The 21153-nt window shown below is 39.5% G+C and overlaps 1 protein-coding gene across 1 annotated transcript in view; it reads right to left on the bottom strand.

The window, feature by feature from the left end:
• Positions 1–21153, bottom strand: part of kifc1 (kinesin family member C1) — a 29285-nt gene extending 8132 nt beyond the window's left edge. The window contains exons 1-13 of the mRNA XM_028801746.2: positions 21012–21153; positions 16451–16481; positions 16174–16326; positions 15830–15941; positions 14834–14887; positions 12972–13010; positions 9620–9827; positions 7247–7412; positions 6758–6925; positions 3510–3632; positions 3110–3400; positions 2719–2886; positions 2486–2627 (exon numbers count right to left, since the gene is read on the bottom strand). Coding sequence (XP_028657579.2) covers positions 2486–2627; positions 2719–2886; positions 3110–3400; positions 3510–3632; positions 6758–6925; positions 7247–7412; positions 9620–9827; positions 12972–13010; positions 14834–14887; positions 15830–15941; positions 16174–16326; positions 16451–16462 — 1636 coding nt within the window. The 5' untranslated portion in view covers positions 16463–16481; positions 21012–21153. The remainder of the gene's footprint in view (positions 1–2485; positions 2628–2718; positions 2887–3109; positions 3401–3509; positions 3633–6757; positions 6926–7246; positions 7413–9619; positions 9828–12971; positions 13011–14833; positions 14888–15829; positions 15942–16173; positions 16327–16450; positions 16482–21011) is intronic.

A 21153-nucleotide genomic window follows, 5' to 3' on the forward strand; every position in this document is an offset into this window, starting at 1 on the left:
TGGCAAATGCCATAGGGAGGATATGTGATAGACTAACATTTAAAAAAAAATTTTTTTGAATGCAACGCGATCTACCTGCACTACCTTTCTGATCGACGTATTGGGCACCCCTGCCATAGGGTTCATCAAGGCTAAGAGGTCGCTCCTTGAAAGAAGAGACAACTGCAGTAAAAGCAGAGCATATGGTTTGGTTGGTGAGTGGCATAACCAAAAGAGTTGTGATGACACCTGTATGTCCGTCAGTGCTGGTGATAGTAAGTTCTTAAGTAGAAACTCCTATAGAATATTTATATGTGAATGTGAGGGGGTTCGAAGTACAATATTGCGGGGTGACAATTACGCTTTTACCCAAGACTTTGTCTACAGGATCGCTATGTGTTTGTGTATCTGCTGTGTGTGTGACAATCTTAAGATGTAAGAGTAGACCAACCTGAAAAAACTTGGGAAATCCTAAAGAAACTCTGCACTTTGGGGGAGGCAGAAATAAAAGCTGGGCTTGGGAGCAAGGCAGTTAAAATTTATGAGAAAGGTTATCTTGTTGTGATGTATACCGAATGCCAAGTTAAACTCTCCTTCTAAAAAATGTCAGAACCAAACAAAAGGGTAGTAAAAGATACAGAAAAAAATAAGCAAGCTAAAAATCAACGTAAGGGATATACATTATAGCAAGATGGAAGACAACCAATAATGGTGAAAGTGCTACACTGCAAATCTTTCAAAAAATATTTGGCCACGTGGATCATACAAAGTAATTACAAAGTGTGCCAGACAAAACAAAATGACCATTTTCTAAGCTGCATAGTTACATCATTAAAAGCTTTCCAAGACCAGCCTCTGGGAAGTACAGCTATAGTTCTACTGAAGTAAGCCACCCAACATAAAAAAGGTCAGTCAGTCAGACATTGTCCTACCTGCTATATCCTAACACAGGGTCATGGGGGTCTGCTGGAGCCAATCCCAGCCAACACAGATTGCAAGGTAGGAATAAATCCCAGGCAGGGCGCCAGCCCACCGCAGGGCACACACACTAGGGACAATTTAGGATCTCCAATGCACCTAACCTGCATGTCTTTAGACTGTGGGAGGACACCCACACAGACACTGGGAGAACATGCAAACATGCACATGAAAAGTGCACAAGACAAAAAGTTTCAAACTTTGACAATCATATCACGCTTTTACTTCACATATCTAGGGCTAATTTTTTTTAATGATATGGTAAAATGATACCAGGGAAAAAAAAAAAAAAACCTAAAGCCAAGACAGAATTTAAAGCTGTATACCTTCCTGTTCAAGATGCAGTACCAAAATTCAAATCAAACCGACTATTCTTCAGAAAAAACTTTTATTCAGCAGAGCTAGTCAGAACCTCTACTTGTGTGTTACATTTATTGTACATTTAATACTGAAGATCTTCTCTTTCCACACAGAAAAATGCTCAATCGTTTTGAAATGTGAACTTTTCTTAATTAAATATGCTTAGATGTACACTATAAACAGCAGCATAAAATTAATAATCACAAACTGGCTGAGTGTAAGTGAGTGAGGCTCGTGATAGTAACAGTATTTGATCTTAACTAGATATTCCTCAAAACCATTAAATTATTCAGAGCACATCTGTTGGTCAAACATTTTATTTCATTATTATCTGCAAAAAGTTAAACAACACTGCTTCTAGGCAGAGCTTTGCAATAAACTCAAAAAACACACCCAAAAACTAAAAATATTAAACTAGAAGTGTAAGAGAAGAACGGGAATTCTGACCAGGAAAGGAAGAGGATTCATTACCCAGACGGGAGGCCAGAGAAGAAAGTCAGATGAACTGGCAGGCTAGACAATAAAATAACTTTGTACTTGGGTCGGAATAAATTAATGGTTGCCTATGCGATAGCCAGGAACAGACAGCAGTTCCATTCCCCGTATACCAAGTGGCAGTGGTCCTCACATGGCAACCCAGTCAGGACACCTGCAGGGGTGCTTGGGATATGGAGTCCAGAAGTGCTGTCCTGTCTAGGTCCTTATGGGCCAATGGGGGTTAGGGTGCTGTAAGGGGAGGAGCTCCCTGCTTTTCTTATGGCCCAGAAATGTTTCCCCCAAGTATATGACGTGGCACCGGAAGCCCTCCTGGGTCCAGCCTAAAAGAGAACCCACTGCCTCATCATTGAGTCAGTCTCGGAAGACAGCAAAACAAAACTCAACTGGAGGATGGAAGGAGGAAGAATTTATTAATTGTGTATTTGCAACTGGCATTGAAAAGGTGTTTCGGAAACGGTGCTTCTAGGTAAATATTGTTTATCTTAAAAAAATAATAAAAAAAATAAAAATAAAAAGTGTGCTGGGTATTGATATGCCTAGGGTTGGAGAGCTGCAGTACGCATTGGTGGATACACCAGTAAACTCCAATATTAAAATCAAGGCATAAAAAACTGACTTTGTTACAACTTGTTCACAGCCTGCAATTATCAACATACACTTTGCTACTTACAATTACAGGTGATGTTGTTTCGCACCTCATTGACCCCTTCAATCTTTAGCTGGAACACACTATGGCTGCGTGAAGATTGGTCATTCATCATGGTACGGGCTGTAGCACGATTCTGCTTTGCAACTTTGATTAGAGACAATACCTAAGATAAAAGGAATTTCAGTCATAAAATACAACCACTTTCGTATATATTTATTATATACTGTTTGACAATTTCCTCCAGTTTTATTTACCTCTTCTACCGTCTCCACATTTAAATATTTAAGGTTAGAAACATATACAGCAGTCGAGTTAGAAGCAGGTCTCTTGATTTCATGTTCCATTTTTTTCGCTGTTTTGTTAACAAGAAGGTCCCGGATTGTCTCGTTGTATATTTCCAGGAAGCTGGCAGTAAATTTGTACTGTGGGAAAGAATAATAATAATAATAATTCTTTGTATTTATATAGCGCTTTTCTCACTACTCAAAGAACGTATGAAGGGCTTTATTAATAGAGATTTAAAATGTTATAAGCACAATGTTGATTATAAATCCAAATTCAATGTGAATTTCCTCATCCCACACATGACCTTAGAATGGTCACTTTGAGGCCACAACCTTGACTCTGTTTTAGTGCTGATCTTACCGTCCATCCTTGGTCTTTAAGCTCCTCAGCTGAATTAAACACCTGATGTACTGCACGGGGTATCATCCCCATGGTGTCATCCTGAAGTTGATCTGGACCTTCCATGGTGTAAGTCTTTCCACTTCCAGTCTGGCCATAGGCAAAGATACAAACATTGTATCCGTCGAGTGCCGACTGGACAAGAAGAGAAATCTCTTCAAAGACTTCTTGTTGCGAGGAGCAGGGTGGAAAAACTCTGTCAAAGCTGAACATGTATTTTAGATGGTCTTTGCTATCTCTGCCAATGTGAGACTATTAAAAACATGAAAACAGAACAATGAAATTAAGAACTTCTTCAATGGAGGAGATGCAGTGTTAAATGCTGGGGAGAGGTGGGATGTTAGGGTAGTCACTACTATACCTCTTCAGTCCTTGCAAGCAAGATTGACTTCTCATCATTATTTGGGAACTGAACGTGTTGTATGTTATCAGCGTGGTCACTGGGCAGAAGAGGACGTACTCTGCAAAACACTCTTATGTTCCCCTATGGAAGAAGTAAGAAAAAGATAAATAAATAAATAAAAAAATTCAGGCTTCTGCTATAAATACTTCAGAAGAATTTAAAGGGATTTTCACACTCCTGTTCAGTTGGCTTTGTGGTGAATCAGGAAGTTAGACACATTGTTTCAATCTTCAGTTTAGACACTTTTCACACGGCAAAAGAAAAACACCCTATGGGCAGGTCTTACACTTCTCCCATTGGGCAGAAACAATTTGTCTGAAGAATAATCATGGAAGGTCGACCCCTGCTATGTTTGAACATCATCACAATTGCAATAATTGTGTGGTTTATTTGCCTTAACACAGCTCTGTAAGTAGAATGCTATTACCGGATAATTAGAACAACACATGTAAATGAGCGAATTCACTTGCTACAGAAAGTAGACATTTTATCACACATCACAAGGTCTGTGAAGGGAGTAATATGATGTGCTTCAGTTTCGTTTAGACCAGCCAAAGAAACAGAAATGAACTTTTTATTTCACTGTAGGATGTTGCATATTTACTCAACTGTAACCTGCTATAAAAAAAAAAAAAAACTACTGTTCATCTTGAATAACTAGTCTACTCTCTTTAGACCTGTAATTATCTGCTGACAATGAAGCAGATATTATACACAGGTTTGATAGCAGTAATAAAATATACTGTATACACAAATAATTGTTAATTTGAATATCTATTAATGGACTGCTTCTATCCCCTCCTGATACACTGGATTACTTGGGTAACTGGAGTGAGAAAGTGAGAATGTGGGGTGTGGAGGAAAGTGAAAAATTCTGCTGGTTCCATGCACCAAAGAAAGTAAATGTTTAAAAAGGGACCTGTGGCTTAAGATTTTTAAATGAAATATGAATAATGTTCATTTTAAACATTTGCTACACTGTCCCCAAGTTAATGTACATTCAGACTCCACATCATGGCCAAAGAGCTATAATACTGAAACTACTAACTCTGTGCGTATCACTCTTATGGTACAAGATTAAGGGAGTTTGATTGTTGGCTGCACAGGACATTGCTGTTCATTTTTCACCACCTCTATAAGTGGTTTGATTGCTCTGATCAATTGACAGTATTTATAAAAGCACAAAACCAACACCACCTTTATTAGCTGCTGTCCAATCACAAGAGAGGGGCTCCGAGCATGAATCACAAACGAGACATGCTATGATGGAATGGTACCTATCCATGCAGCTTTATTGCAATTATGCTAAATTTTTTATGTAGGTCTGCCTATATTTGTACATTTTAAATTTAATTGATTTAAGCTGCGTTTAATATTTTTTTCACTTACTGTAGTAAGATCAGTGTAATGTCAAATCATTTTCATACCTTACGCATCCCTCTTGTTGTTTTGGTACACACTAGAATGTCACTGGCATGTTCACATCTACCTAAATGAACCAGAATTTGGTTGTGGGCTTTGGGATCACTCTAGAGATTGAGAGCAACTTCTCCAAAACAAACTAACCTTACAGTTTTTAGCAAGCCATTTATTCTAACGTATCTAGGCTTTGTATGAGGAGAGGCGATACCTTAGGATGGTTCCTTGCCGTGGTGAAACTTTCTAAGGCACTATCAATATAATTGTGCACACACACATTGAGTTAACATACAGTGTAGTGAACAGATGGGGCTCTTACCTGGCTGGGACTTCTTGTGATGGAAGGACTGGGGGACAGTGCTCATACACTGCATTACCATTCCAGGGGGGTGCCTTCTACCGTACAGAAGGAGGTAAAGCACCATGAGCTTGGAGCTTGAGAAATCCACCCTATTGGGGTCCGTGGTCACCACCAGGGGGCACATGAACTACAGAACCCTTTATTGCAGCACTTCCAGGTACACCCAGAACTGCCAGAAGGAAATCATGGGACACCCGGAGCACTTCGAGGGGCTCTATAAAAGGATCCAAAGTCAGGAGGAAGATGGACAAAACTTTGCCGAAGAAGGAGGAAGGAGAGACAGAAGAAAAGGCACAGGCAAAGAAAGAAGTGCAGAGTGCATTATTCTGTGCATTGGTAGGAATCAAAAGAAAGGTGTTTCCCACTGTAAAATAAAAACGAGGATTGTGCTGGATTTGTGTCTGGTGTCTGTCGGTGTTGAGTTTGGGGAGCTAGTGTGCCCTCTGGTGACCACAAATAGACTAGACTAATAAAAGATTTATCAACTTCTATAAAATTTACCCTTAAGCAGCAACCTCAGCTAATAAGGTATTTAAAAAAAGAGTTCTCACCAATCTGATCAAAATTTACAATGAAATGTTTATTCTGAAAACTCCAAACATATCAGCAGACACAAAGAAGGTTGCCCTTTGCTAGTGCAGTTGCAGGCCAATGAGCACATGTAGGTTTGTCTTGCAGCAGAAGTACAGTCTTTGGTCCACTGCCAAAGTGTTTCAATTGTGTCTGCATGTAAATGCAGATTTATGTACATGGCAGGTATAAGTTGGTCTTAAGGCACTAAACACATTAACAATGCTGCCTGACAGCAAATAACAAAAAGTGTGTGAACCTCAGCTTCTTCGCTAAATTATAATTTATGTTTCTGCGTCTGAATTGAGATTAATTTAACTCTAAAATTCCCTCTGTGTGAGTGAATGCAAGGGTATGTTACAATGCACTGGCACCATATCCAGAGGCAGTTTCTGACTTGCACATGATAAATTTTTACTACCACAACCCTAGCATTGGATAAGGAAGGTTTGAATATTACAAGTTCAATCAAATCATACATTCAAACCTGACAATTCTCTTTGTCCTAAACACATTTTAGTATATCCTCCAAAAACCATCCACTCCAAAACAAGTAGTTCTCTTAGCATTAAAACATTCTCCAACCTTTGAGCATTTCTGGCATGTAACATAACTACACGATTCTTTCATGGAGAGCATTTCAAATAAAAACCATTTTGCACGTAATCTGAGCAAGATCTTTTGTTGAGTGCTACATGGTTTTATTAGATTTTTTTAAAATAAATGGGTGTATACACAAATTTACCAGCTCTGAATACTGTGTAGGAAGACATACAATAAAGTCTAAAGGCATTTTGCATTTCACATTTGCAACAGATCCAATTTCCTGTTAGATGAAACAGCACTTTGAATTTACCTTCAGCTCCAGTATCTGATTGTGCAGCTTCCTTCGGTCCATTTCACCTTTATGCAGTTTTTCTGATACTTCAGAGAGCATTGATTTTAGACTGTCTCTCTCCTGTTTAGCCATTTTAAGTTGCTCTCCTTTCTCCAACAGCTCTGCTGTTTTGCTTCTAAGATGCAACTATGGGGAAGGGGAAAAAAAGGAATAAGGCTAATGAATCATTTAGAGGATAAATTTATTAACTGTTCTTTAATAAATTATTGTATTAATTTTTGTAAAACACAGACGGAGCTAAAAGTAGCCTGTAAATGTAGAATATAAAGTGGAACAGACTGAATCTGGCAAGTTTCCGTTTTCTATTCAATTAAATGGAGTCCTGTATTTTACCTATCACGGCACACAAGTGTAGTGATGTGTTGCATGTTAGTAAGACATGTAATTTCACTGCACTTCATACATTAGTCACATTGCCCCATGAACAAAGATTGCTTGTCTACTCACCTCTGCTGTGTCTAACTGCGTTGTCAGAAGCAGCTTCACAGACTGCAGGTTGCTAACTTCCCCCTTCAAGGACTCATTTATAGAATTCAAATTTCTTTTTTCTTCAGCCAGGTCATTCCGCTCTCTCTGTAACTCAGCCATGAGCTGCAGCTTTCCCTCACAAATTCTTTGCATAATAAAAAATAAAATAAAATACATATATGAACCACATTAAAATCATTTCATTACGAAGCAGCAGCAGCATTTCAGGTTTAGGCTGAGGGACAAATAAGTCAAAAGTATGAAAGATTTCAACCCTTTTACATAAAGGTGCTTATGTACTTATATGCCCATCAAACATAATAGTTTGTTTTTGTTTTTTTTGTTTTTTTTTAAAACCCTAACATTTACGAAATGATACAAGTTTAAAGTGGGAGGATCATACTTAATTTCAGTGAATAATAAGCAAGGTTAACAGAATTTAAAAGACAGTCAGTAACCGAGTCCTCATTTAACTCTTTTAGGACGGATGTCGACAGGAGGGGTTGAGGGCGCATGTCGACAAAAGTTGACATCCAGGGGTAGAGGGCGACAATCAGCTGTTAATGGTTACAAAACTCACTGTTACGTCACAGGCATTCCCTCTCTGCTTGGAGGAATGTTAGACTCATTGACTCGGCATCTACTCCTTGCGTGTGTGCAAGTTACAAAATGTAAACAAAAGCAAGATGGCATTAACATCTCACGTAGGAGTGAAGCGAGTGCAGATAAGAAAATACTCAGCAGACGATGTTTTGCACATTATCACGGAGTCGGACTCTAAATTATCAGAATCTGATTTTGTTGACAGTGATCAGGAGATCGAGAAAAAGAGTGAGGAGCCAGCATCAGCTGATCGGATGCCAGCTGAGTGCATTCACGCAGCTGATGCACCTACGGCAAGGTTTGTGTGGGAGGAATACCCAGACATTAATCCATGGGAGCCAAACTGGCTACCAGATTTCACAAGACATCATGGCTTGCTGTTGAACTCAACAGATTACTAGCCGCTGGTCTACTTCAGGCTGCTCTATCCTGATGCTGCTTTTCAGCTACTGTCAGACAAGACAAACAGGTATGCAGAGCAATTGTTTGAATCACGGGCTGCGTGTGCACCGCATTCTTGTTTTTCAAAGTGGAAAACCACAACAAAAGACGAGATGAAGGTCTTTGTGGCATTACAAATAGAGATGGGACTAGACTGGTGATATACCTTCAGGGAGCATTGGTCCAAATGTGCTTTGTCCCCTGGTGGCTTTGGACAGGTTATGCTGCATGATAGGTACGTGATGCTGCAAAGTGTAATTCACTTCTGTGATAACCAGAAGCAAATCCCAAGGGGTGAGCCAGGCTATAACCCACATGTATAAAGTTCAGCCCCTGCTTGACATTGTGGAACCAACATATAAACAATTTTATCAGCCTGGCCGTGAATGAATCTATGATAAAATAAAAGGAACGTCTTTTTTTCTGCCAATATATGCCAGACAAGCACACAAAGTATGGCATAAAAGGATGTTGTATTGGCAGAAGCAAACACTGGTTTCTGACTGAAAGTAATTACATATACATAAAAATATTTCTTTCAAAGAGAGAACTGTCACTTGACAAGTCAGGTTGTGCTGGAGCTGCTTCAGGGCTATGAACATTTGGGTCATGTTTTGTACATGGACAATTTTTATACATGCCCAGAACTGTTCATGGCGCTACAGAGCAGGGGAATTGGCGCTTGTGGCACAGTGAGGGTGAACAGAAGACACATGCCTTCACAGTTGAAGCCAGACAGGTTGAAGATGAAAAGTGATGACAATGCGGTTTTCATGCGGGCGGAAAACTTGGTGGCAGTGGCATGGCACAATGTCAAACGGATGACTTGTCTCTCAATAGTACACACTAACAATATATGTGAGAAAATGCAGTAACAGACAATTGAAAATGAAGCACTAGTGCAACACATATTGTAAGCAGTGAATGTGGCAATGCATGCAATTGGCTGCTTTGAGCGATATCGGACTTTACTGTGTAACATATATGTGAAATCATACAGTATGCTGGCTCATAGAACATGCAAGACAGTAACATTTGTCAAAAGTAAATATTTTTTGTTGATTTGATATGTTAAACCATTGCTTTGTGTTCTTTTTTAAAAAAAGTTAGTTTGTGGAAAAATATCCAGCCCTGGGAGGGGGAAAAAAAAAATTAGCCCTAAAAGAGTTAATCAAATGATGCGGCGAGAACAGTCATGTATACAGTAAGTTTTGACTGAATCATCTTAAATCAATACAGGCATTTGGTTACTAACTACCCTTTTAAGGAAACCAATACATACAAACAACCTCCTTAAAACCCACTCACCTGAGTCGATCACATAGAGAAGAATTTTCCATTCGCAATTCAGTCACTTCACTTTTGCACTGATGCAGCCGTTCCGTAACCTCTTTATTTTCTTTATTCACGAAACGTAATTTGTCTTGGTAGGTGCTGACTTTGTTCTGCATGTCAGACACCTTTCCTTTAAGATCCCATGCTGGCCGGCGACTGCCTCCACCAGCAACTGCTGCAGCTACCAAAAAAAATAAAAATAAAAACAAACAAACCTCAATGAGCATAATCAACCAAACCAGCCTAGTGCATCAACTACTTTTACAATTTTTTGTGACCATTTTGAGCAAATGGAACTAAAACAAGCATGACTGAGGAAGTGACCAGTACAAAGTCATTGTAATAAAAATCACAGCTTGAGCTGAATATTATTTTAAACCCATTAGATGTGTAAACCTTTTGTGTTACCCCAATTTGCCAATACTTGATTTCTACCTACAGCCTGGTAAATCAACATTATTCATTTAGCCAATGTAGCTCAGTTTTCTTTGAGCATATACTCAAGGGAATTGTTTCCTTCTTACTCCCTGAAATTTGCCATTTACAAGAATTATTATACAGTAGATCTATTACTAGGTATATTCTTCTTTTGTTTTCCACACATTAGCACAAAAAGTTAGCGATATGTTAAATTTTAGTTATTCAGCAATACAGGTGATTATAAATGATAGTAGCTCCAGAGTTACACCAAGATGAATACTACAGGGGTAACGTTAGTGATTAATTTGACTTTAAAAGGACTAATTTCAAGTTCAAGCACTATTGTCAGCGTGTAACACAACAATATTACTTTTTGTGACAGCACCAAGGTGCATTTAAAGAAAAGTCAAATAATTCCAAATATGTTGTATACAGTTTTAAGTGATCAAGTAACCAGAGCAAATTATTATTGCTCAAAGTACAGCAGCATAAATTGTTATTGCACCTGTTAATGAATAGTACATTATATATTGTAATACATTAGTATATTGAACATTATCAATATAGCTTATTGCACATGTTCAATTAAAAATTACCTCAGACTGAGGAGATTTCAGAGTTCAGAAAGTCTATGGCAGATGGGAAAAAAAAGCTGTTTTTTAGTCTGTGTGTACACGGCTTGACGTAAAGCGTCTGCCTGACGGGAGGAGCTCAAACAAAGAATTTCCAGGATGAGTTTTGTCCTTGAGAATATTTTTGGCCCATCTCACACAGCAAGTCTTTTACAAGAGTACGAGTGATGGCAGTGCAGTCCCAATAATGGCCTTTGCTGTTTTTACAACCCACTGCAGGGCTTCTTTAGCAGCCTTGGTGCAGCTGTTGTACCAGGCCATCATGCAGTTAGGTAAGATGCTCTCTGTAGTGCATCTACAGAAATTAACCAGCAGATTCTGGGGGCAGGTCAGCTCTCCTTAGTTTACTGAGAAAATAGAGGCGTCGTTGTGCTTTGCCTATTACAGCCAAGTTGTTGTCAGCCCAGGACAGGTCCTCTGAGATGGTGACTCCTAGAAACTTAAAGCTGGAACTCTCTCCACAGCATCTGCATTGATTGTTATTGGACTGTGATTGGTCTTTTTAGTGGTCCTAAAGTCCAGAATAACTTCTTTGGTCTTTTTGGTATTTAAGACTAGGTTGTTGGTGTTGCACCATGCTGTCAGATTCTGAACCTCTTCCCTATACGCAGCTTCATTGTTCTCTGTTACAAGCCCAATGACAGTCGTATCATCCGCAAATTTAACAATGTTTGATTGGTGGATGGGTTGATAGTCATGGGTGAAGAGTGCATAGAGAAGGGGACCGTACACATCCTTGCGGCACACCAGTGTTCAGGGTAAGGGTGGAGGATGTGTGTTTGCCCATCCTGACAGACTGGGGGCAGTTGATGAGAAAATCCAGTAACCAGCTGCATATGGACGGAGCAAGTCCTAGTGCATAGAGTTTTTGGATCAGCTGGTTAGGTATGATGGTATTAAATGCAGAGCTGTAGTCAATGAAGAGCATCCTAACATAGGCGTTGGGCTTTTCCAGGTGCAAGAGAACAGCATGTAGAGCCACACAGATGGCGTCCTCAGCTGATCTGTTTGACCGATAGGCAAACTGGTGTTGGTCTAGATCAGCTGGGATGGAGGCTTTGATGTGGGTGATTGCCAATGAGAGCAACTGGTCGATAGTCATTAAGACAGGTTATCCTCGGTTTTTTGGGAACAGGTACAATGGTTGTGAATTTGAGGCACGAGGGGATTACACCGGAGGAGAGAGAGAGGTTGAGTGTGTGTGTGTAAATACCTCCGCTAATTGGTCAGCGCAGGCCTGGAGCACACATCCTTGCACGTTATCAGGACCTGCTGCCTTCCTTGTATTGATGTTGGAGTGCCCGCCGCACATCATGTATGTGTACAATCAAAGGCTGCGAGTCTCCAGTCAGCTCGAAGCTGACTGGAGGCTGGTTATTGTCCCTGTCAAACCGTGCAAAGAAACTGTTAAGTTCCTCTGCTAGGTTGGCATCGCTATTGCCCAGTGTGTATTGTACGCCATTTTTCTTCTTGTAAGCCGTAATTAATCGGATGCCTTGCCACATCTGCTGCGAGTTTGAGTTACTGTCAAAGTCCTCCTCAATCCGTTGTTTATACATTAGTTTAGCAGACTTGATGCCCTTCTTGAGGTTAGCTCTTGTAGCTCTATAGGCTGAGGTGTCTTCTAATTTAAAGGCTTTGTCCCTGTCCCTGAGCAACTGTTTGACTTCACTTTTCATCCATGGTTTCTCATTTGGGTAGACCTTAATCCTTTTGTTGACAGTGACATTGTCCACACAGTAATTAATATATGACAGCACAGATGAAGTATATGTCTCGAAGTCTGTCTGATGAAAAAAATATATTCCAGTCTGTTTGTTCAAAGCAGTCCTGGAGTTGGCAAATGGCCGTTTCAGGCCAAACTTTAACAGTCTTGCTAATTGGATTAGTACTGTTGATAATGGCTTTGTGCGCTGGAACAAGAAACAAAGAGATGATCAAATTTGCCAAGGAGGGGGCGTGGAATGACCTTATAGGCGTCTTTTATGTTTGTATAGACGTGGTCTAAGGTGTTTTCCCGTCTGGTTTTACAATGTACATGCTGATAAAATATGGGGAATACATCCTTAAGATTCGCTTGATTAAAATCCCCAGCAATGATAAAAACTGCATCAGGGTGCAAGTTCTATTGTTTACTGATAATGTCAAACAATTTTTCAAATGGTGACTTAACATTAGCCTGAGGAGGTATGTATACTGTCGTAACAATAATAATGGAATGGAGGTGGAATTTATCTTATAAACAGATTTAATAAAAAGACAACAGCTCCTACCTGGCTTGGCTTTTGAGGAAATAGACTTTCTTGCAGTAACTGAAAAAGAGGGACATGTGTTAGATTAAATTTAATATTTATATATAGGAAAGCCAAGAGGGTCATTTCAAAAAGGCTGGCTGGGTCACATTTTTAAGTTGACAATTGGAGGGTTTTTAAAACATAACAAGGATGACAATCCACTCAAAATGTTTACTGAGCTTTGGAGGGGGGTCTATACAGAAACAAGAGAAGCTGAACCCACTGTTACAGAGACAAACAGCACCCTGGGCATATTTTGAAAATGGTGACGTTCAACTCTTGATTTAAAAAAACACACACAAATCCTCCAACCTAACCCAATACTGCAAATGATAATGTAATTTGGCTAATAAAAGGTAATGAAGGTTTGATATGCAGCAGTCAGAGTAATATTTACATATTCAAACTAAACCAAAGAAAAACAAATCACACACACACACACAAAGCCAAAACCAAAACAAATAGTGTTCTGCTTTGCACACAGGACATACAAATGATTCACTTAGCAGATGTTTTATGCAAAGCTACTAACCAAAGAGGTTAACATAAAACCAAGAAGTGTTACAGGACAAGGTTACAAAATTGCTCACAACGAATGAAGAGGTCTAAATCAGACAACACACTAATTTGTCTAGTTTCATCAACAAGAACCTATCAAAGCAGTTATCAGACAGATATTCACAGAACAAGAGAGTCTTCAAAAACCTCTTCTTAAACTCATTGAGGGAGTAAGTAGATGAAGTGGGCAGCTTGTTCCACCAACAAGGAGCTACACCTGAACAGAGTCTGGATTGAGATTTGATGCCATGTTGAGGCGGTATCAGAAAGGGTTTACTACCACACCACATAGGTTAAGAAGCAGCAGAGGACCTTACGAGTGTACATGTTCATATACATGGGTAGTGACCATTTGACTACTCTGTAGGCAAGCATCGATGATTTGAACTTAATATGTGCAGCTACAAGGAGCCCAGGCAGCAACCTGAAAAGAGAAGTGACTTGTGCCCATTTTGGCTAGTTGAATACAAGACTTGCCACTGCATTTTGAATCCTCTGCAGTGGACTGGTAGGTACCACATGCAGCTGCTGCTGCCAGAAAACAGTTGCAGTCGTAAAGACATGATAAGACCAAAACATGGACCAGGAGTCGTAACTGACAGAATATGCAGCCCAGTCTGATCTTGCAGATGATATACAGAACGAATCTGCAAGAGCAAGAGACTGCAACCTGGTTGGTAAAATAAAGCTGGTCATTGATTACCACCCCAAGGATGCATACCGACTTAGCAGGTGTTAGCAATAATGAGTTGAGCTGAACAGAAATGTGGGGTTGAATAGGCGGGCTGGCTGGGAAACCAAGGAGGTCTAGCTTTGCCAGGTTCAGCTGAAAAATAGTGCTTCTTAACCCAGGTTTAGATATCAATGGGGCATGCAGAGGTTCTAGCAGATACCATGTTGTCCTCCGGAGCGAACAACAGGTACAGCTGTGTGGGACTGGATGACAAGGGATAGTGGCATGGGGGGGTTGGGAGAGAGAGAGAACCCCATAATTGATTCTCCATGTTTCTGAAACACTCCTTACATCTCCACTTGCCAGGACACACAGTAGGATCTGCCTAAGATGTAAAACTTAAACCATCTGAGATCAGTCCCAGTGATGCAAAGGTCAGAGAGGACAGGAGAGATGATCTGTTGGTCAATGGCAAGTTTAACTTTAGTTTCTTCTGATAGGAATAATTTGTTAAATTTGATCGGCACCCTGTTAAAGGACCAAAAAAAGAGCGTTCCACAACACACACTGGTCTCTGCTGCAGAAAACAAAAAAAGCTTAAAATGGTTACCTTTGGAGGGTCCAGCAGCCACAGTCATGGCACTTGTCAACTGAAAGTTTTTTGCTGTATAGAGGACAGAGAAAGAGAGAAGTGGTATTAGTGATATAAATGTACAGTGTTCACTCAAACACAACAGCATACTTTTGTAAACCCCCATTTCATGCTGAAAATCTCAATAAATGTGTTTTCCAGCTTGACAATGGTGCGCATGCATAATCAATTGTTCTTGCACACTGCACCCTTTTTCTTCTGCGCATAAGGGGTTTATGGAAGCACATCACTCACCAGAAATACACAATTAAGATTACCCATAGTTCACGAAGTCCATGGCAAGCAAGACGCACGCAAGACAGAGCCACGCCAACCAACTCAAAGAGCCCCGCCCACCAACAATTCCCTAACCCTAACTTTCAAAATGATATGCCCATATCTGCCAAAACCAGTGTTCAGTCACGGACAATTGTATGTTGCTCTCTCCAGAGTTCCATCCTTTCATTCACTCACAGTCGTATCCTCAAATTCCCAATTTGGACAACTGTGTCGTTCAGGAAGTGTTCACCCATCAATAAATAATTATGCGGCGTATGCTACCAGATTACTGCAAACAGGGCATTGTCAAAGTGGGTATCTAACAGAGCTGAGCAAAAGCCAATTCAGTTCGAGTACTATAGAATATTATGACATATAAGTGGCAGGCAACAAACAAGATGTTCAAGACCAATGTTTTCCCCTCAAAATCTCAATTCCAATCGGGTGTGTCAGGAAGGTACTATACCTTATCAAGGAACCAATCTGGAAGTGGCAAGAACTCACCCTAAAGACTAAATCAGTAAACCAAAGGTTATCCGCACACAAACAGCTTAAAGTTGCTATTTCTGGCAGCATACTACAGTATCTCTGGACACGCCATACAGAAGGCATTCTTTTGGACCAGAAACACAAGCAGGGAGCCCAGCAATACAACTCAGCTGCAAACCACTACTAATGTTAACTTTCACAACTTACCGGCAGGTCTTTGAGAAGCTAAGGGAGCAGAATGAACTCCCACTGTGCTATTCGCTTGTCTTTTTCTTGTAATTGGCTGAGAGGTGGTTACAGGCTTATCAAACAACGCTTTCTGTTTAAAGAAAGAAAGAAGAACAAAACAAAAAATTAGAAAGGTACAATTGATGGAATGATATTATATATATATATATATATATATATATATATATATATATATATATATATATATATATATATATATATATATATACATACACATACACAACACAATGTGTCAGGCAAACTGGTTTTCATCTCAACAGGGCAAGGACTTCCATAAAATGAAGAACAGCTAAAATCCTCACCTTTGCTGGGTTTTCTGCCCGACTGCCAGTAGTGTCACCCATGCTTTCAGGCAGCGGCCTCTTCCTGGCAGATGGCACTGGTAAACGTGACAGAACTTTCTTTTCTGTATCATTAACTCCAATTTCTACATTGAGTTCATGCAAAACTGATTTCTGAAGGGGGAAAAAAAAAAAAAAAAGAAAAAGATTTTTATTTTTATCATACTGATACGTACAAACATACATAAACGTACATATATTAGTATTAAAAAGGCAGGAAATGTAGACAACTACTTACATTCTCCTCCATGGCTCAAGAACTTGTCTGTCTGGTAGGGGAGGAAAATAAATAAACACATAAATAATGAAAATTTAATCATGAGGTTAAGGCATTGAATTTGCAACAATAAAAGCTTCTTTAAACCAATCGCATCAAAATGTTTGTTGCTCTCCATGAATTTAAGTTATGCTTTCCTTTGTATACAATGTATTGTGAAAATATCCTCAAAAAATAGTACTATTGGTGAAGCATTTTTTATTAAACAAACGCTGTAAATTTATTTGCTATATTTAAAAAGACTACTAAAGCTGCTTCCAATTTCCTGAACACACAAAATGACACTACTGCCTTGAACTTCACACTCAGGAATTGGCCCATCAGATCAAATCAACCTACAAGTCACCACCAGTTTCTCAGACAGCCATGTTGCTTTAAACGACTTTCAGACCTCACTTTCATAATCTTAGCGAGTTGGGTGCAGCCGCAGTGCACCCCAATGACCATCAGCTGCGTAGTACAACAGGCCCAGGCAGAGATTTCAGCTGAACCCTAACCTTTAAACCCTTTACACAGAAACTGGCTCCGTCAGGCAGCACTTTATTTGCTGCCCAAAAAAGGGGAGCACGTGTGTGATACTTTGGAAACGTGAACTGGATAGGCATCAGCTGTTGCAGTCCTCAAGACTGACATCCCCATGAACACCTGGAGCCTTCTACAAAGTGCCTGACCACTTGCAGATTTGGAGTGTTTATTTAGAATTCCTAGCTTTTGCACCATCTCAAATTGTACTTGGTGAAAGTAGTTAAATTTTAGTCTTTCAAACTTTAAAAATTAATCCAGTGCTACATGCATACAGTATATTCCTAGTTCACAAATCACATTAGGCATTCCAGAGTGTTTCCGGCAAAATGTCAAACTCTGTTGTCTCTGGAAAGCATGAATACTTGGGCATATCAACCAATTACTGTAAATTTGGTACACTTATTACAGTAAATCAATGACAAAGCATCATTGACTTTGAAAAAAGAAATGCAGAAATGTTTACTTTACCAAACAAGATTGATACATTTCACAAGTTCATTAAAAAAAAATCCTTTGGGGACAAAAGTATTGAAAAGTAAAAAGTTTATAAATGAGGAATCCTTCTTTATCACCCCCTGAACTACTACCAATCTCCTTCAATTTTGTGTTTACCATGAAAAATATTCTTTTTGGTCTAAGGCACTGCAAGCTTGTTTAGGAAAATCTGTCAAATGAAAAAGTGTTTACCCTGACAAACTGGCATGCCACCCAGTGTTGGTTCTTGCTTTGTACCCAATGCTATCAAGTACCCCATGATCCAGAATTGGAATAAAAATAAGTTAAGCATTAATGAATGAAAGTAAAAGTATTTATAGTATTTGTTTAAAATTCTCATCCTTTTCTTGAGCAATGGAAGAAATCCCATCACTGATAAGAAACAAGACACATGGGTATCCCATGTATCTATAGTTTCCTGCACCTTATGAACGTACGGTATATGCCAGGTTTACATCTCTCCCGCAAAAATCGAACCACGGGGCATAGACGTACAATCAATAAGAATGACCAGACAATGAATGAATGAATGCAGACTGTCAGTTTAGTCTCTCACAGGGCTATTTTTTGTTCACTTGATTATAATATGGGTGTTGTATGTATATACGTGTTGTGACGTGAAATTTTGTATCTAAGTTGATAAATATTCTATATGTCTTTATTTGTAAGTCATACAAAGCAAATGTAATACGAGTGTTTAATGTCATTGATGAGAACAGCAATGCTTTCATGTCTAACCAAAACCCCAACCTTACATCTATGCATTTTATGCTGACTGGCTATTCAGCACTGGGGGGTATTTTTCGTACGTCGCTTAAACCATCCGAGATCAGGTCCCTCATCTTGAATGAGTTAATGCCAGTGAAACTCATCCAGATAAGTCGGTTTTTCAAACACAGCTGTGTAGTAGATTAGTGTAGCTGGATCTAATCATACGAGATGAATGCGCGCGCCCGCGCTGAGTGAAAAGCCCATATATATTGAGTCTAGAAAACATGATCAGCAAGTCTTTGATAGGCTGTAACAAAATGACGAAAGAACGGGCGCTTTTTTTTTTCACACACGCGGCGCAAGACCTTTTATTCGAAGGACACGAAGAATTTCAAGATTTAATATACACAAGCGGTAACACTGCAAAAGCAGCCCAGACCAGAAAAGACGGCTGGCAAAAAGTGGCCGAAAAAATTAAACGCTAAGTAGTGTACATTGTACTTAGTGAATGCAACGTTTCATTTCCTATGTGTCAGATTAATTATTATTTAATATGTCATAATTCCAGATCAAACGTGAGCACAAGGAGAACATGGGAACAGGTTAAAGTGAAGTACAAGAATATACTTCAAACTGGTAAATATTGGTATATAACTATTTAAAGAATTGTTGACATGAAGAATCATATATAATATAAAAAACATTAATTTTAAAGCTAATAAGAAGGCAGACAAGCAAAAAACAGCTGGAGGTCCACGCGGTCCAGACCTAACCCCTGCAGAAGAGTTGGCTCTCCAGCAAAATGCCCATCGCCCTGTTTCTGAGGGCATTCCAGGGGGAAGCTCCTCCTCAGAACCAGTGGCAGGAAGTAGTGGTCACTTCATTTCAGGTAAAGGATGGTCATTGCATATTTGTCCTCCATGTGTGCTATAGGTATGTTCCATATAGCCCTCTTTTTCGTTGGGTCAGTTGCAGGGAATGTCATATCCTTTGAACCTGTGTCTGACCAACGAGATATTAACGAAGGTCAAATATTTGATGAAGACACTGTGTCTGATTATTCATCAGGAGGAGAGGTACACTTTCCAAATAATGTTTGATCAAACTCCACTCTGATCAGTTCCATGTGCCCCAATCACATTTGGAAATCCTGGTAATGAGAATGTTAGGCTGATTGTGGGATTCTTCGTGGAACTGTGGGTGTTTTAGCCTGTGTATTACCTACCGGCAATGGCATGAAACGCCTATTTTATTGTCTGCACACGCAGGTGTCCAGGAAACACTATGAAAACCTGAAGGAAATGTTTCAGAGCCAAACAGACTTTACGAATTGCCTGGCAAACTGCACTTTTCGATAGATGTTCCGCATAGCCTACAGTATATAAAAAAAGTGCCGCTTGCAAGAAACCTCAAAGTAATGCCTACTGTCTCTGTGGTTGTGAGAGCCCGACTTCGCCGAGTTTGACTTCGAATATACGGAGCTAATAAATCTTTGAGGTACAATATTCCCCCTCGGCTAAAGCGGTATCTTTCGTACAGAATTTCCTCCGGGGGCAATAAAGGATCTTACCGATCGCGCAAAACCCTCTTTATATGAAATTCTCTTCTTATGATTTGCACATCAATATCAATTGGTCGCTCATTCATGAACGGCGAAGCCATGACTGGATGACTTCCACACCGTCACTGATCACGTGTGTAAACTAATCCTTGTTTACGCAGAACAAACCTGCTCCGAGCAGGTTTGCGGATTTGGATGTGTTGCTATGACAACACTTCCAGCAAGAGTTTCAAAAAACCGACAGATCCAGGATCAGGCCAAATCGTCAACAATTACATCCGGCTAAGCGAGTAATCCACGTACGAAAAATACCCCCCTGGTCACTTTGTGATTGTTGACGTACAAAAATAGTAACGACAAGACTTAAATGAATGGGATATTAACCACAACACGTCTTCCAAGAGGACTCGTTTAAGAACCGAGCATTTACCTCATATTTATATCACAGACAATCCACATTTATTATTTATTGCCGCGTTGAAGCTTTGACTGTGTAACACTGCACCTTAACGCTGTTTTATTTGTCATTTCTGCAAAGGAAAGCACTTATTACATTAAAGGTTTAACTATTGAAACTTTTCAAAGACTAGAAGCACCGTTGACCTCGCCAATTAAACCTTTCCCGAGGCTTCAATACTCAAAATATTCCGAGCTTCGATTTTTAAAAGATCTTGCAGCGGGTCCGGAATGATCTCTTGCAATATATTCTGTTCTGAAACGACGTTATTGAAATTTGGACAATAAAAAGTAAGGAAGCATAACTGTGAAATTTGAGGTTTACAGGTAGACTTTCATATAACTGCTTAGATTTGATAACGGCATCCGGAAGGGGTAAACAGGCAACACGACTCAATCGAACAGTTTTGGTTCAGATAATTAATCGATTCTTATTTTATACCCCGGTGGATGGATATTCCATACCAACAAACAAGTCTGTCAGTTAAAATACACCAAAATTAAATTTCGTAAATAAAAAAGATTTGATCTGAGCATTTCACTTGGCTAGTTCGTTAGAACATACAATACACCCACAGATAACAGCAAAAAAACATTTTAATTTGTTTTTAATAGGCCTTCGTACATAAGCAACGTTTTGACTTCGATTGCCTATTTTGTTTTGAATATCCAAAAACTATGAATCGGTACCCTTTTAATAGACACCACAAGCACAATAGATTTATGCTTGAACTACACAACAAATACAAATATACAAAACTCCAATAAACCCACCTGGGCAGTTCTGGATTTTATTCCGATCCGATCCGATCCGATCCTGTAGTTAAAGTGAAATTATTTGAGATGCACTACAAAGCAGTACTCTATCTCCACCTTTTCTTTCTTGGCGCTCCAACGGATTTAAAAGTTTGAATAT

Source organism: Erpetoichthys calabaricus, chromosome 1 (assembly GCF_900747795.2).
Source record: "Erpetoichthys calabaricus chromosome 1, fErpCal1.3, whole genome shotgun sequence".
Classification (NCBI taxonomy): domain Eukaryota; kingdom Metazoa; phylum Chordata; class Cladistia; order Polypteriformes; family Polypteridae; genus Erpetoichthys; species Erpetoichthys calabaricus.